This window comes from Macaca nemestrina, chromosome 1 (assembly GCF_043159975.1).
Source record: "Macaca nemestrina isolate mMacNem1 chromosome 1, mMacNem.hap1, whole genome shotgun sequence".
Lineage (NCBI taxonomy): Eukaryota > Metazoa > Chordata > Mammalia > Primates > Cercopithecidae > Macaca > Macaca nemestrina.
Genome location: NC_092125.1, coordinates 146,918,563 through 146,934,199, shown reverse-complemented (window position 1 = coordinate 146,934,199; position 15,637 = coordinate 146,918,563). Strand labels below are relative to the sequence as shown.

The window sequence follows — 15,637 nt, the reverse complement described above, 5'->3', positions numbered from 1 at the left end:
TAAGATAGCTAGAATAATAGAATGTTGTGGCCTAGAGAGACCTTAAAAATCATCTGGTACAATCTGAGCATTTCCATATCAACAAGCAAGTAACACTTTAGAGATGGGAAATTCCTTCTAGCTTTTGATTTCTAAGTTCTAAAATCTGCATGGTGAGTAATAAGCTAGCTGCCTTAATCCTTTTCTTCCCTTCCTTCCCTAAAATATGATATATTGTAAAGACATTGAACCTTTATAGTTAAAATAATGTTTTGATTTAAATTCACTAGCTTCTAATAGTTCAAAGACAAGGTGCAAGAAAAATGAGTGATTGAGGGTCTGAAATGAATTCTGATGTGTGAGACACTTGTACACTTTTAACATTGACTGCAATAGAGGACTAGAGCCTGTGGTTTTTTTTTTTGTCCTAGTGCTTATTACCTGTAATTCTAGATGCTTATGAGGATTTGACACTATATAATACTACTCTTTTAAATACAGTTAAATATGTTTCAGACATATAATTCACACCCCTTAAAGAGGACACATTTACTAGAATTTAGTCTGATTTAAATTGTGGATAGACTCGATTTAAAAAATTAAATCTAGCAAAGCTCTCAAAATGTGTACTTCCCAAAGAATTTTAATTCCTTGTTTCAAATTCCTTAGGAAAAAGTTTTAAAATTTTTGCTAATCTGTTAGCCATCAAATAATTTTCTTTTCAGTCTTAAATATTTAAGTGTCTACTGCATGTCTGCTTGCGGCTACTATGGGCACTGGTGATACAGCAGTGAATAAAATCAGCAAAGTGTCTGCCCTCCTGAAGCTTACATTGTAGCAGAAGATAAGCTTGTAAATACATCAGGTGGTGATAAAAATCATGGCCAGAAGAATAGAATAACGGCAGGGATGGTGGTTGTTAACATCTTTATTAGTATTTTCTAACATTAGTATTGTGGTATAGATAGGATGGTCAGGGCAAGTCTTTCTAATAGGATGAAATTCAGGAGACCTCAAGGAAGAGACAGACCTAATTTTTTTGGAATAAAAGTATTTCAGGCAGCAGGAAGTAGTACAAAGACTGAAGTTACAGGGGCATTAAAGAGACCAGTGAAGGAACTGTGGACATAATACAGGTAAAAGGCGATTGTAACTTAGATTACAGTGGTAGCAGTGAAGATTCCAAATTATCCAGTGAAGGTTCCAAATTATCCAGTATTGGCTGTTGGATTGGCTGAGAGAAAGATGAGTCAAGGATGACTCCAAGGTTTTGGCTTGAGCCATTCATTAAGGGAAAAATTTTTGGAGAAACAGGATCCTTTAATGTGTCCGCAGCTGTTAGAGATACATACTGAAATATTTATGGATAAACTTATACCATATCCGAGATTTGGTTTTTGTAGGTTTTTTTTGTGTTTTATTTTTTATTTATTTTGAGACGGAGTTTCGCTCTTGTTGCCCAGGCTGGAGTGCAACGGCGCAATCTCGGCTTATTGCAACCTTTACCTCCCCAGTTCAAGCGAATCTCGTATCTCGTCTTTCAAGTAGCTGGAATTACAGGCATGCACCACCACGCCAAGCTAATTTTGCATTTTTAATAGAGATGGATTTTCACCATGTTGGTCAGGCTGGTCTTGAACTCCTGACCTCAGGTGATCCACCTCCTTCAGCCTCCCAAAGTGCTGGGATTACAGGCGTGAGTCACCACACCAGTTGAGATTAGCTTTTGAATATTTCAGAAGAAAAAAAAAAACAGAGGTCACTGAAACAACATTAACAGAATGTTGATAGTTGTGGAAGGTTGGTTATGGGTTCATGAGGTTTCATTGTACTGTTACACTTTTGTATGTTTGACATTTTCCACAATACTTTTTTAAAGATAAAATTTGTAAGAAAAAAAAGGATGCTTCTAAAACAGAACGTGTGAAATTTCGAATGCTATGTGGTGGTTTTCAACAAAACACTGCTTTCTCATCTCAGTATTTATTTCATCCCTGAGTTTCTATATTAAATTGGATTGACATCAGTATAATGCCAAAGTACCAAGTTGCATGCTAAGAATAGCTTAAGAGCTATGCCAGTATCTCTTTATAAGCAGTAAGAATAGTAGAGAATTAAACGTTCATGTTTATAAATAATAATTTTCATTCAAATCAAATTGTACCCTAAGGAATATGCCAATCTTTGGTTGGCCAATGCCATACATTGTTTTCCATTTTACTTAAAAATTCCTAAGTTAAAAATTAAACATGTTTCTTGTTTTAAAAAAAGGTCAGATCAAACTAGTAAAGCACATAGATGAGTCCCATCACCGTTCCACTTCCCTCCTTTTAAAATTTGTTTTTAAGCCTTGGTACTTTAAAAAGAATGTTAAACTAGAATGTATAAATGAGTAGGAATGTTTATTCTTAACTAGCCCATTTGGGTGCTTCTTTTTAAGTACCTCAAGATGGTAAAATACAAAAGTATCAGGTAATTCACCCTTGCTTAATTGTTATTTTACTAGAGTTTTAAATGCCATTTGTTCTTAGAATCCATCTTTTTAGTCCAAACTTCTTAGTCGAGCATTAAATACTCCCTTACAATCTGGTTCTTTCTCTCACTTATATAAACACTGCATTCCAAATTATTTTTTAATTTCCAAAATATCTTGTACTTATTTTAGGCTTTTGTTCATATAGTTAAACTCCTCTTAAGTGTCCTGTCTGCTTATTCTTTCCTTTCCTTAAGATACAACTTTATTCATCTCCAAAATGGAGAGAGTAAAAAAAAAATTAAAAAATAAAAGTAAAATACAGAAACTTTTTTGAAGATATAGCTTTAAATCCATCTCAGCTAATAAGGCTTCTTAGACCACAAGAGCTTGCTGTGAAATCCTGAATCATTTTCAATTCCGAATGAATAGGTGGCACTTTTCTTCTAATGAACTATTGTGTTAGATCTCTTGGAACTCTAAAATTCTGTTACTCTTTCACATCATTAATAAGTTTGTATGTGCTAAGGCATCAACTCTGTTTCTTATTCCCCTCTCACAACATCTAACATGGTTCATTTTAACTTTTATGTCATTTTAGCCAGGCAAATTACTATCCATATGTGAAGTTTAATCTTTGAAGGGCAACAATAAGCATGTTAAATAACAGTATCTTTATTAGAATTTTCTAACATTGTGTTTGCTGACCTTGAAATTAACTAATACCAGTATAAAATAATAAACCATTCAACCTGTATTTAAATTGAGTACCTCCTAGGTGCTTGGTGTTGAAAGATACAAAGCTGAATGAGACCCTGTTCCTGCCCTCAAAGACTTCATAGTAATAATCTCAAATTTGTCATAAATATTCTTTGTAGTAAATAGCCATTTTGTGAATAACTCTTTATTTGATAAATCTTTCAAGTGGATAAAGGAACAAGAGATGTGTTTTTAATTCAGAATTCTTACTGAAGCAAAACTTTGCTCACCATCATTAAAATAAGGGCATAGACTTTCTAAAAAGAATTTTTCAAATCAAATTACTTAGGGAGTTCATTTTAAATTTTCTAACACTTCCTCTAAACTGATTATTAAAGTCATGCTGTGAATTTCATGAACACCACCTATTTTCTAAGGAATATAGTTTTTAAAATATAGTTTTAACCTTGGCCTTGATCTCCCATTTATTTCGGCAAGTGTCATGGTGTGTCTAAGCTAAGGATGTAAAGATGAATATGATGTTGCCATTAACTAGCTCCTGTCAGACCATCGCTGGAGTTCCAGCTTGGCCAAATAACTCTGTCAAGCGCTTCTGAAATCCTATTTCTTTTATAGAATTCACACTGTGACAACTTCACCATGTTTCTTAAATTCTAATAAATAAAATATGTCACATTCGAAATCCATACATTTTCTTGTTACATAAAAACTTTGCATGTTTAGTGTTACTTAAAACTGTTTTCATATCCTTTGGTGCTATTTGCATTATTTTAGTTAAGTAGATAGAAGATAGTTTGTTAACCTGATGTTAAAATTCACACTTATGTACTACATGAGTAAGGTAATTAGAAAATCTATAAATACTTTTTTTTTTTTTTTTTTTTTTTTTGCGACAGTCTCACCTTACTGCCCAGGCTGGAGTGCAGTGGCATGATCTTGGCTCACTGCAACCTCCACTTACCAGGTTCAAGTGATCCTCCTGCCTCAGCCCCCCTAGTAGCTGGGATTACAGGCATATGCCACCATGCCCAGCTCAATTTTGTATTTTTAGTAGAGACGGGGTTTCACCATGTTGGCCAGGCTGGTCTCGAACTCCTGACCTCAGGTGATCCACCTGCCTTGGCCTCCCAAAGTGCAGGGATTACAGGCATGAGCCACCACACCCGGCCTTTCTTGAAAGTGTTTTTAAAGTAATGACAGAGCTACAAATTAATCCTAAAGTCTTAACCGCACCCAATTGATGTACTCCTAGTTGCTTTGCTACTATATTTAAAATGTTCAAACACCTAAGTCAATTTCTTTAATGTTCTTTGGAGACCAACTTACTGAAAGAACCTCGACACAGATAATGTATTTGAAGCAAAACTCCAGCACAGTGAAGTAGCAGTAATAACAGCTGACATTCCTAAATGGGCAAAAGAAGAAAGTAAAGTAATGCAACATGCACTAAATCAAGTGATACATATTTAAATAATTATGAATGAGTTTAGAACAGCGGTTCTCAGTCTTGGCTGCACTTAAAATACTTGGGGAATCTTTGTAAATGCCAATATATGAGCTGCACCCCAGTCCAATTAAATTAGAATCTTAGGGGTTGGATCAGACCAGACATCAGTGTTTTCTAAGGCTGTCTCAAGTAATTCTAAAGAACAGCCAAAATTGAGAACCAATGGAGAAAGATCCACTTTGCAGTTTACTAATACATTATTCAGAGTCTGAGTTACATATTTTCCAAGAAATTTAAATTTCTTTTAGAATATTACTCTTTAGTAATACTGGTGATTAGAGTTTGCGTTAAATAGATGTCTTTGATCACACCTATTTTACTTGCAGTGTTGTTTTTTTTTTTTTCCCCTAAAAGTAGAGTTTGGAATCCAGGCTCCTTATTTAATAATGTGGGTATATGTGCCTATCCTGTAGTAAAAGAAGGATTACAGTGCCTGGTATAATGTAGCCAACTCAAAGACAATTCTTTCTGCAAAGCAATATTTAGAGAAAATATATAAAAGAGAGGTGATTAAACTTTCTGTTCTTATGTCACTTTGCTGTATTACAAATGAAATATGAAAAAATTATGTATCAAATTATATTTTAGAAAACATTGAGTTTAATAACTTATTAAGAAGATGACTTGTTTACAGTTTGCCTTTTATTTTAGGTTGTTTACACAAAAGTTCTTAATTATTAAACTATACTGCCATCTATTCATTAAAAGATATGCTTAAAATCAACTAGTTTCTGATTAATACCTATTATCAAGAGATTACAAAATTAGTAATGATTTTGAACTTGAGATGTTGCAAACTAAAATTTTTATGGGTTAATTTACAATTTTTTAGTAACTTAGGATCTTTTTTTAAAAGAAATAATAGGTCTTTTGCCCTTCTGAAAAGAGTACCATTACTGTAATTTTGTTTTGTGTCAAGGCAGTATTCTAGTAGATCATAAAATCCTTGAGGGCAAGAAGCACATCATATGCTGATCATCTTGCAGTAGAAGAAAATATATATAAGCCATAAATATTTTTGATTAGTAGTTTAAATATTAATTTAGTTGAGATAACTCATAATGTCTGTAGTAGATGCATTATTTACAATGCTTTAGAGAAAATGTATTAAATATTGTATTTGTTATCTTAATACAGTGTACTTCTAATTATGGAAAAATCCTTTTGCTTCCACAATGATAAAATTGTGGGGAATATCATGTATTTTACAATTATATATTTAAGTAATAAGATTTAAATTTATAATTTCAATTTTAAAATGTGATAGAATTAGCAATGTCCTTATTTTGTGTCTTCCTCCGCTTTATTCATTCATGATAGGATTTAATTTACTTTTAATTTTGGTGAGTAATTATTGAATATCTTGTAGGAAGCAGAACTGATCTGGAGGAGAAAGCTGTCCAGAGTGATGTGAACAGACATAGGAGAAAGGAAGCACAGAATATGATTGGATAATAGTAATAAGAATAGAAAATACTAATTTTGGAAATCAGCAAGTATTTACTGGAAGGGTAGTATAGTATGATAAGACTATGACTCAAACAGATGTGACACTGAATCCCAACGCTGACACCTTGGACAAAGTGTTTAATCACCCTGAGCCTCAATTTATTAATCTCTACAATTATTCTTACCTATATTTTAAGATTCTTTCTAGTATTTGATGTAGAATGCACAGCTTAGTTAATGGAATTTTTGAACATACACTACGCCTTGACACAGAAGTATAAGAAAGATGTAAATGGTCTTGTTGAAAAAATAAAACATTAAAAAAAGATATTAGAAAATAAGACTATATATAATGTGCTGAAATGTGAAACGTAGAAACATTGTCATGTGACCCTTCCCACAGTACTGCTATTTTCCAAACAGGTTTTCTGTAATCAGACTATCTCACTCATGTGTAAGGGTTCCATATATCTTCTGAACTAGGATAGTTAAAAAAAAGAAGAAGAAAAAACCTACTAATTGTATATGTTTGTAGAATCTTTATCAGTTTACATATTTTCTTTCTTCCTCAGACTCATACAAATAAATCACTTCGTGCAAATACCCATCTTTGCTCTGTTATACTTTCATACTGTTTTTCACTAAAAGAATATTTATTTAATGAGACACCTGGGAGGCAGTATCATGAGAGTCACAAAGAAAATATTAAATAATTAAGCAAACAGTCCTTTTCATCTGAAGATTGAAATGTTTTATTTTCCAAATAATTAACTTTCTAATTGCTGATTTTTCTGAAATACTGTCAGGAGAAAACTTGCCCTGAACCCCAGTTTGTATCAGATAAATTCAGTGACTATTTTATTTTATATTTATTTATTTTATTATTAACTTATTAATTAGAGATAGGATCTTGCTCTGTCACCCAGAATGGAGTGCAGTGGAGTGCAGCTGGGACTACAGGTGTGCACCACCATGCCTGGCTAATTTTTTGTATTTTTTTGTAGAGACATGGTTTTGCCATGTTGCCTAGGCTGGTCTAGAACTCCTGAGCTCAAGTGATCTGCCCGCCTCAGGCTCCCAAAGTGCTGGGATTACAGGCGGGGGCCCCTGCTCCTGACCATAAGTACTGCTTTTAAATTATTGATGTGTTGATTTTTCTATTAATTTATTATTGGTTATTAACTGTAAGTTAAGGATTTCTACAGATAAATTAATATTTAATATGTGTGAGGATGATGCAAATGAGCTTAAAGAAGTTGTGCAACTGGAAGATAAATCATCAGGACTATACACTCTTTCCTTGGATCTTAACGTGGTTCATATCATTCAGTCACAGGTCGTTTGTTACCTACTCAGAGATACTGTTTCTCTAACTACCCCCATCTCACACTTCTCAAACTCTTGCTCCCCTGTCTAGGCCCAAGTTGCCCATCCCTCCCCCACTAAAGCCTTCCATGATTCTCCTGCTCTCCCTGAAGAATGAATTCTTTTTCTGTACTTGGATTTTTTATGTCATTCAGAAACAATAAAACCAACCATGTTGGTCCTCTTTACTGTCTTCGTGTCTTTATATCCTTATTTATCTATTGTCTGCCTTTGCTGTTAAAATGTAAGCTTCCTAAGAACAGAAACCTTGTCTGTTTTGTTGGCTGCTGAAACCCATGTATTTACAAGAGTGCCTAGAACATATGTAGGTGCTTAGTAAGTTGAAGTATTTGTTGAAGGAATAAACAAAATGAACAAACAAGTGGATAAACTTGCTTATTAAAGGGAAATTTATGCATGCAGTTTCAATTTTTAAGGTGCTAAATAATTTTTTTTAGATCATTCTTTATAGGTGATGTTCACCTGAGTGAAAGGTATTCCCTTTCTTCCCTTCCTATTGGTCGCTGTATCTGGGAGTTATTTTATCTAGCCATTGGTGGTAGACTTTGAACACGTAAAAGTCTAGTAGGAGGTCTGTTGCTTAGAATCTCCAGGGATCTGTAAAGACTACAGGGTTCTCTCCTAAGAATAAGGTTGCATAGTTTATCCAGCTGACCTTGGGATCAGGGTTTGCTTTTGCTCAGTGCCCAATCCTCCAGCTACACTGCAAGTTTATGGGCTTAGGCAGTAGCTTTGGAACTGTTATATTTGGTTCCACCCACTGGGTCAGGGGCTGGCTATAGACCATTCTCAATAAGACCCAAGGCTTTACAAAAGCTATTTAAGCTGTTATTTCTAGCCCCTAAAGAGGGAGCCTCAGTGGAGATTGTAACCAGAAGTCTAAGAATAGAATTCTAGAGGACCCTTCAGCTCAAGGTGCTGATAATAACCTGAAAGTATTAAACCAAGAAGAAAGATACTGAAAGAAACAATAAAACTCAGAAAATAGAGTAGCAAAAGAGATTTTTAAGAAACAAAAGGAGAAAAAGGCAAGGTGAACACTTTTGTCAGCCATAAGTGAGTCATTACTGAGCACAGAATTAGTGCTAGTGATATACCTGTGTTAAGATGGGAGAAAGCCACATATTCTAGGGGAAAATAATGCATGATAAACAGCTTGAGTCATCACCTCTAATGTTTAATTAAAAGTATCCAGAAGGCTCTAGATCTACACAGAATGCTTTTACTTCTTTATTATTGTATAGGCAATGCTACCTTTTCTCAAATACCAGTATATTCAATAATAAAAAGTGATTGTTGAGTATGTTTAACCACATTTTATGGTTAAAAGATGTCTTCATAGTATGAATAGGATATGTTCCAAAAGTTAGTCTATAAATAAATTGCTGGAACATATCCTCAGCAGCTTTATAAATGACAGGTTTTATGGTATGTTCTGGGAAACTATCTAACTAGGTGTTATTAAAGAGCTAATAAGACATAAACTACAATAAACATTAACAGCTCTTTTAAAACTTAGTAATTACAAGGCACCAAAGTGATTTGCATACACAATCACACTTAATCCCCCAAACACTATAAAATATGTATTGTCTCTCTTTTGTAATAGAGGGTACTAAAGAAAAAATATTCAATACATTGCTCAGGTCACACAGCAAGCAACGATGTTAAGATTTGAATTCAGATCCAACTGACTCAAAGCTCTTACTCCTTACCATTAATCGTAGTCTACCTAGAATAGGTAGTTGAAATAGTTACACGCTTTATATACCAAGAAGTACACTTAGGTTTTCTATAGAATTCATACCATACATTTTAGCAGAACTAAGGGTATGTGATGACTGTAAGGTAAGGTCATCCACAAAAGAGGTATGGATAAATTACATAGGAGCAAAAAAAGTATTCATAAGCAGTGGCTTACAAAGCTGGAGTATGATTATTTGTATGTTTAGGATTGTTTAGCTTTGAATTTGCTTTTTACTTATTGATATGGTTCCCTAAAATTTATTTGCAGTATATTTAATTTTTGTTTTACAACCAATAACAGTTCACAGAAGAAAAGCTTGGCCAGGCTGAGAAGACAGAATTGGATGCTCACTTAGAGAACCTCCTTAGCAAAGCTGAATGTACCAAAATATGGACAGAAAAAATAATGAAACAAACTGAAGTGTTATTGCAGCCAAATCCAAGTAAGAAACTCTACCTCTTGTGTACCTTAAGTACTATTAGTGGGTTTTTTAATGTTAAAAAAAAAGTTTTAATGGCCATCTGAAAACATAGGATTTTTTTATTGTAGCTTCAGGGTCTGTGGGGTTTTTTGTGTGTGCTTTTGTGAAGAGGAAGTGATATAAACAGTTACGTACCTAACAAATTTTAAAATGACATTTTTTCAGTCTTTTATAGAATCCTTATAAAAAATCTCACTTTTAGGCAGTGACTTTGAATTTTAAGATTTATGAGGAGGTGTGTATATAAATATGTTTTCCTTTTTCATCTAGGGAAGAATTGTCCCTAGATAATTAAGACAAAGTTATATAGATGCTTAACTAGGTACCATTTTTTCTGTTTAAGTTTTCGTGTGTGGTTTTTTGTTTTTTTTTTTTTTTTTGAGACAGAGTCTCGCCCTGTCGCCCATGTTAGAGTGCAATGACACGATCTTGGCTCAGTGCAACCTCCACCTCCCAGGTTCAAGCAATTCTCCTGCCTCAGAGTCCCAAGTAGCTGGGATTACAGGCATATGCCACCGCGCCCAGCTAATTTTTTTTTTTTTTTGTATCTTTAGTAGAAATGGGATTTCACCATGTTGGCCAGGCTAGTCTTGAACTCCTGACCTCGTGATCCACCTGCCTCCCAAAGTGCTGGGATGACAGGCGTAAGCCCCTGTGCCCAGCCTATGTTTAAGTTTTACATTTTCACGTAAATTACTTCGTTTGATTCAAACTACTACTACATTTTCAGATTAGTCAACTCAATAACATTGCAGTTAAGGTGCACAATAATTTTTTAGTGAATGAAACTCATGAGTTAGTATCTTGTCCAAGGCAGCATAGCTAATTAGAAGTGGAAATTGGACTAGAACCTATCAACATCCAGTCTTTTCACTGTGAGCTTTGCATATCAAAACTGAAGAACAAAGGTACAATGTATGCTTTCCTTCTTTTTTTCCCCAATATTTGGGATCATGTTGTGATATGACATATGCTTGCTTTTAGATACTAACTTAAACTCCAAGCACTATACAAATACTAGCAGTCCTCTATCATTTTAGTTAAATGGTAGTGACTTTTTAAATATGCCTTTTGGTTGAAAAACTTAACTGTTAAGTTCTGTGCTCAGTACCTGGGTAACAGGTTCATGTGTACCCCAAACTTCCGCATCATTCAATATACCCAGGTAACAAACCTGCATGTGTACCCCTTGAATCTAAAATAAAAGTTGGAAATAAACAAACAAAATAAGCTTTTTGCACTTTGAGTGAGTCCTAATGTCCTTGGACACCATGTAATATTTTTTATTCATTTAAGGCCATTTAAATTCTATACTCTGGCACTTTTATCAAAAGTAATGGACATTTTTCCTCTTGTTCTAAACATATTTTTCTGATTGGCAAATAAGCTCATTCACAATTGGTAAACAGGGAAATAAAATACAATTCCCTCCCGCCCCTGTTTTGTGCCAGGAAGTAGTAGTAAGAATTGTTTTTGTTTTTTGTTTGTGCTCTAGGTTTTTTGTTTTGTTTTGTTTTGTTTGAGACAGAGTCTTGCTTTGTCACCCAGGCTGGAGCGCAGTGGTGCGATCTTGGCTCACTGCAACCTCTGCCTCCTGGGTTCAAACAATTCTCCTGCCTCTGCCTCCTGAGGGTCGCTGGGATTACAGGTGTCCACCACCATACCCAGCTAATTTTTGTATTTTTAGTAGAGACAAGGTTTCTCCATGTTGGCCAGGCTGGTCTCGAACTTCCGACCTCAGGTGATCTGCCCACCTCAGCCTCCCAAAGCCTGGGATTACAGGTGTGAGCCACCATGCCCAGCCAATGCTCTGGTTATTAAGTTACACAGGTTTTGAGTGGCCAAACCCAGCTCTCCTTTTCTTGTAATTCCTGTGTTGTTTTCAATGTATGATGATCTGGAAATGGGTTTTTCAAAAATATGTTATGCAGAAATATATATTACATTGTAGCACAATTGCCTGCATGTTTTAAGATTTTATTGTAACCTATTGAAATTAAATATTTATTAATATACCAAATATTTTATTAACTGAACGAAGTCAACATAAGATTCCGTTTTAAACTTTTGACCAGATAGGTGGAAAAGCAGTCAAAATTAAGAATCAGAGTCAAAACACAAAACTTTTTTTTTTTTTTTTTTTTTTTTTTTTTTTGAGACAGAGTCTCACTCACCCAGGCTGGAGTGCAGTGGCACAGTCTCTGCTCACTGCAAGATGCGTCTCCTAGGTTCAAGTGATTGTCCTGCCTCAGCTTCCTGAGTAGCCGGGATTACAGGCATGCGCTACCATGCCTGGCTAATTTTTTTTTTTTTTTTAGTAGAGACAGCGTTTCACCATGTCAGCCACGCTGGTCCCAAACTCCTGACCTCAGGCAATCCGTCTGCCTCAGCCTCCCAAAGTGCTAGAATTACAGGTGTGAACCACCACACCGGGCCAAAATGAAGTTCTGAAATTTAACTAGTATCTTCTAAATGGTTATGTTTTAAAAAGCTCTTTTTGGTTTTAACTATTTAGAGATATTTGTGCTTTAAAACTTCTGATTTTGTACTAGAAGCTACCACAAAAGCAAGAATTATTGCCATACTCTATTTTAGGTATTATAACTAAGCCTTTTACCAACTCCTGAAGTGTTCTGTTACTGGTTCAGCTCATTTTTGAAATTTTCAGTGCACTGTGTGAAACTTCCACATGCATAGGAATCTATGTGAGGTACTTAGAAGGAACCTATTTGACTTAGCTTCGATTTATACTTAATCAGTTTCTGGAAACTTAAGCCATTTTCTCATTTGTTCCTGAAATACCTCTAGGTTGGACAGCATTGTAAATGTTAATGTCTTTGGTCTTAAGCATTTTGCTAACCAAGTGTTTATTCAGCTTTTATTTTTTCCCCCTTTCCATGTGTTCTAATGTTCTGTTATTGCATTTAACCTTTTGTATTTTAAACTTATTTTTAATGGTGAAATATTTTGAGTGAATGCATGCTCAGACTTGTGTACTTTAAACATAAACTAAAGCCAAGGCATCATATTGCTGATCTGTCTGTAGACTATTCCACGCCTGGATTGTTCTATTCCTTAAGTACCTGTGTCTATATTTAGACTCTAGGCAAGAAAAAGAGAGAGCAAATGCTCATGCTAAAACTGTCAGATGTAAGTCTTTGGTTCTTCCAGGTACTTTATATCTGTATTTTCCTAGCCAGAAATCCTGATTTTGAAATTATGAACATACATTCAGAGTAAAAATTAGAGTTAAAATGCTACAAACAGGGCAAAGACACCTTCAATAAATATTAAGTGAATGAATCAGTCCTTTTCTGGAACTTAAAATCTTGTAGAATACTCAAATAATTATTTTATTTTAAAATGCTTTTGTGCCAAGATATTTTATCAAATTTCTAAAATATAATTTATTAGTTATATAATAGTCTAACATAAAATTTAAAATACATATTTATTAAGATATGTGCTGGAATGAATGCTAACTTTATATTTAGGAGATGATAAATGGCTGCTGATAGGGGAACAAAACAATCTTCTAATTAGTTTTGCTTTTAGAAATCGTTGGTAATTTTAACCTTTCTCCTAGATGCCAGGATAGAAGAATTTGTTTATGAGAAACTGGATAGAAAAGCTCCAAGTCGTATTAACAACCCAGAACTTCTGGGACAATATATGATTGATGCAGGGACTGAGTTTGGCCCAGGAACAGCTTATGGTAAGTAAAAAGCAAAAAGTTCTGTTAAAGGATATCTTTATGTTTAGATAGAGATGTCATTAACATATTAGTAGGCCGGGTGCGTGGCTCACGCCTGTAATCCCAGCACTTTGGGTTGCCAAGGCAGGCAGATCACGAGGTCTGGAGATTGAGACCATCCTGGCTAACACAGTGAAACCCTGTCTCTACTAAAAATAACAAAAAATTAGCCGGGCGTGGTGGCAGACGCCTGTAGACCCAGCTACTTAGGAGGCTGAGGCAGGAAAATGGCGTGAACCTGGGAGGCGGAGCTTGCAGTGAGCCGAGATCGAGCCTCTGCACTCCAGCCTGGGCGACACAGAGAGACTCCGTCTCAAAAAAAAAGCAGTAGAACTGGTTTTAACTTCAAATTTGTTAAAAATTTTCGATGAAGTGAGAAATATAGGCAAATGTATACAGTTAAATTTATTATTTAATATATTTAAGCATATATTTAGTTATTCAGAGAATTCACATCTTTTTTAGTTCTAAAAAGTTAAATGAATTCTTCACTTATTCTCCCAGTGATCTTACAATACCTATGTTGTAATACTTATGATATTGCACTTATTGTTTGCATATGTCTCTTCATTTTTTGAAAAAACTTTCTTAGGGCTTATTTTATGTTAAAGGTACTTGGCACATAATGCTTGAATTAATCAGTGCTTTTGCTATAATTTTGCAATAATGTCAGTAACCAAAAAATACTAACTATTGTTATCTCTGGATGTTTGGATTACATTTCATTTCTATTTTTCTCTTATGTATTTCAACTTTTCTATAGCCATGCATGGTTTAGTTACACTAGCTCTATTAGTTGCTGTACAGACTTTAAATGTATAGCCCTGAAGCTCAAAGTTACACATCTTTATTGTCACTCTGATCTGATTTTCTCATAACATGAGATTTTCGGTAGCTTCTTTTCCTGTTGTTTATGTCTAATAATAATTCTCTTTATACATCTGCAAGATAATGGTCTTTGGGTATGAAATGGTAGGTAGATTAAATTAATTTCTACACATAGTTCTGATTTACAGAATAGTTTATACATTCTAAGATTAAATGAATTTTAAACTTTAGTAGTTATCTTTATATCAGAAAGAAGTAACCTAAATATTGTTGAATGCCACTAATCCATTGACAGGCTTTTTTAGATACACAACTTTGAAACTTCTACATTGTGTTCTTCAAAATCTAATTTTTAAGTCTGAAAATGCTTAGAACTTCAAAATAAAATTATTTCTGAATTTTAACTGTTAATTTTTAGAAATACGTTACACATTAAACAGATGTTTTATTGCCTGCTTGTGCCAGGCTCAGTTAGATGCTGGGATTGTAAAGTTATGTGAAAGAGACCCAGCAGCCCCTTCCTTCACCAGACTGAAGAAGGTTTTAGCAGAGCATGAACATTAGTAAAGGCTTCTAGATTTTCTTCCCTTTTAAATCTGCTTAATCTGTTTGCACCTCTAGTAATTCTAGTGAATGTACTCTGGTTATCAGAATTGGACTTTGTGAACCTATTACCTTATTAGTAATTAATAACTAAAAATTGAGTATCGCAGGCATGGGCTAAGCATTATATAGTATATATATTTACATATTAAGTAAATTTTCATTTATATCCTGCTTTTAAGATAGATTACTTTCATTTTAAAGACAAGGAAACAGGTTTGGAGAAGTTAATAATTAATCCACAGTCACAGCTAGTATAGTAATTCAAGTGAAGATCTATTTGTATCCAGTGAGGGAGCTCTTAACTACTATCCGTATTACCTTCCTTATCAGTCAGATCCAAGCTTATTCTAAAATGAAGGGATTAAGAACCTCGGAGCTAAAGCTTATTCAAAGTAGAACTAAGAATGGAACTCTGATCTTGGGGTCTCCTTTCTTTCTACTCTACTTTCTACCTCTACTTTTCTACTGTACTTACCCTATTTAAGTATCAGAGTATATGTATTGCAAAAGCATGGATTTTTTTTTAACTTAAGATACCAGTATGCACTATTATTTATAGACACTTGAGATGATAACTACAAGGATGTAGAAACAGAGGACAAATTGTGACTTGATCTATTGGAAGCATTATTCTTTTATAAGTATAACCATAGTCACCCCTCGGTATCCATGGGGGATTGGATCCAGGCCCCCCACCCTGAGGATAC

General features: G+C 34.4%; 1 protein-coding gene and 1 long non-coding RNA gene across 5 annotated transcripts in view; one reads left to right on the top strand and one right to left on the bottom strand.

Moving 5' to 3' along the window:
- LOC105482787 (SH3 domain containing GRB2 like, endophilin B1) overlaps positions 1-15,637 on the top strand; it is a 44,466-nt gene that overhangs the window by 1,681 nt on the left and 27,148 nt on the right. For all 4 annotated transcript variants that reach the window (XM_011743127.2, XM_011743126.2, XM_071085040.1 and 1 more), the window contains exons 2-3: positions 9,562-9,703; positions 13,329-13,457. In XM_011743127.2, coding sequence (XP_011741429.1) covers positions 9,562-9,703; positions 13,329-13,457 — 271 coding nt within the window. The remainder of the gene's footprint in view (positions 1-9,561; positions 9,704-13,328; positions 13,458-15,637) is intronic.
- LOC105482786 (uncharacterized) overlaps positions 4,343-15,637 on the bottom strand; it is a 54,582-nt gene continuing 43,287 nt past the window's right edge. Inside the window, exon 7 of the long non-coding RNA XR_011616898.1 lies at positions 4,343-4,577. This is a non-coding gene — a long non-coding RNA (uncharacterized lncRNA). The remainder of the gene's footprint in view (positions 4,578-15,637) is intronic.